General features: G+C 23.9%; 1 protein-coding gene across 2 annotated transcripts in view; it reads left to right on the plus strand.

The window, feature by feature from the left end:
• The window catches only part of LOC106791504 (scavenger receptor class B member 1), a 25,130-nt gene that overhangs the window by 16,065 nt on the left and 7,259 nt on the right, over window positions 1-1,806 (plus strand). For both annotated transcript variants that reach the window (XM_014757178.1, XM_014757179.1), the window contains one exon: window positions 289-626. In XM_014757178.1, the coding sequence (XP_014612664.1) occupies window positions 289-626 (338 nt within the window). The remainder of the gene's footprint in view (window positions 1-288; window positions 627-1,806) is intronic.

Raw genomic sequence — 1,806 nt, forward strand, 5'->3', positions numbered from 1 at the left:
TATATATATATACATATATAAAAAATATATATATACATATATATTAAATATATGTATTTTATTAATTAAAGCGCTTGTTAAGAGTATAACAAAAATATTTCATTTCTTTATCTTTTTTTTTGTTTGGTCAAGCAACGTTTTGAAAAAAATTCTACCAAGTCATCTTATCGATCATTTGCATAATATCATTCGTACGAAAGATCTATTTGCTAAATTACATAAGATTATTAATTTTATATTTATCTTATGTTTTTTTTTGTTTTATTTTTTTTCTTTCTATTTTTACAGGGGCAGCAGTGGCACTCGGAGTCTTGCTGATTATTATAGCTGCAATATTAGCTGGAATTTTTCCAAAATTGATCGAAGTCATCGTGAACAAGCAAATTGCATTGAAGGACGGTGGAAGGACTTTTGGTTGGTGGAAGGCACCACCCGTGACACCGCTTTTACACATTTACATTTACAATGTTACCAATGCCGATGAATTTTTAAACAACGGAGAAAAACCTATACTCAATGAACTAGGTCCATACGTTTATAAACAACGTTGGGAAAAAGCAAATATTACTTTCAACGGAAATGATACGATCAGTTACAGAATACGAAAGACATACGTTTTTACACCGGTAATTATTTAATTTTAATTTATATATATATAATATTATTTTAATTTTTAATTAATTAATTATTATTATTAATATTGTTTTCACAGTATATGATTTGAATGAAATATACTTTTAAATATATACGACATTTTTATATCTTACAATTAATTTTCAAAATATTTCAAATATAAATCTAATTAGAAAAATTTTTAAAACAATTCAGTATAATTTGATAATTAAATGTATTATTTGTTCATTAAACTATTATTATTATTATTCCATATAATTTTCAATTACGAATCGGACATTTAATGATTAACGATTTAATATCGTAATTAAATATTTTCTTTTGTCGTATATATTAAAGTTCTTTCATGCACTCATGCAACTAAGAATCTTTTTTATTTTTTTTCTTCATTACTAAATATTAATTTATTTATTTAAACTGAGAAGTTTCTTTCCATTAAACGGCGACATCTTTGAGAAAAACATTTCTTAGCGAATTACTCACGTAAATTATTTTGCATAAATGAATAAGAAAAAAAAAAAATAATGTATTCATGTACGTAAAAGAAACAGATCAATAGGTTATTCGGTGCTCGCTATCTCTCTTAAGAATTATGATCATTAGTAATAAGATTTGTAATCTGTCAGCAGGAACCTCTTATTATTATTTAACCAATCTCTCTCTCGAGAGAGAGAGAGAGCTCGTCTAAGTTTTCTGTAGTTACGTAAACATAATCAAAGTAAAAATTGACTTTTCAGAATAATCGATTCTTGGCTATAATTTAATTCATAACAACGTTCTAATCCAGGATTGTAATTTAACTTTTTCAAATCTCCAATCCTATTTTGTGTAATATTTTCAAAAATAAAAATAATATAGTAAATATATAAAAAAAAAAAGAAATGATTTCTATAATAATTCTCAATTTCAATCAAAATACAATCAATCACTAATGCAATATTTTAAACGCACGTGTATGAGTGTAGATTTGTTATATATACGTACATTAACAATTTAAAGATAAAAAAGAGAAAAATTAAACGATTCGAATTTAAATAAAAAAAAAAAAAAAAAACAAAACAAAAAGATAATTATAATCTTACTTTTAATTTGAACAAATATACATTGAAATTATTTGATTGTATTATCTTATACAAAGGGAAACCATAGTTCGTGTTTAATGCACCTTATACT

Source organism: Polistes canadensis, unplaced genomic scaffold, assembly GCF_001313835.1.
Source record: "Polistes canadensis isolate GaletaPanama2010 unplaced genomic scaffold, ASM131383v1 scaffold_313, whole genome shotgun sequence".
NCBI lineage: Eukaryota > Metazoa > Arthropoda > Insecta > Hymenoptera > Vespidae > Polistes > Polistes canadensis.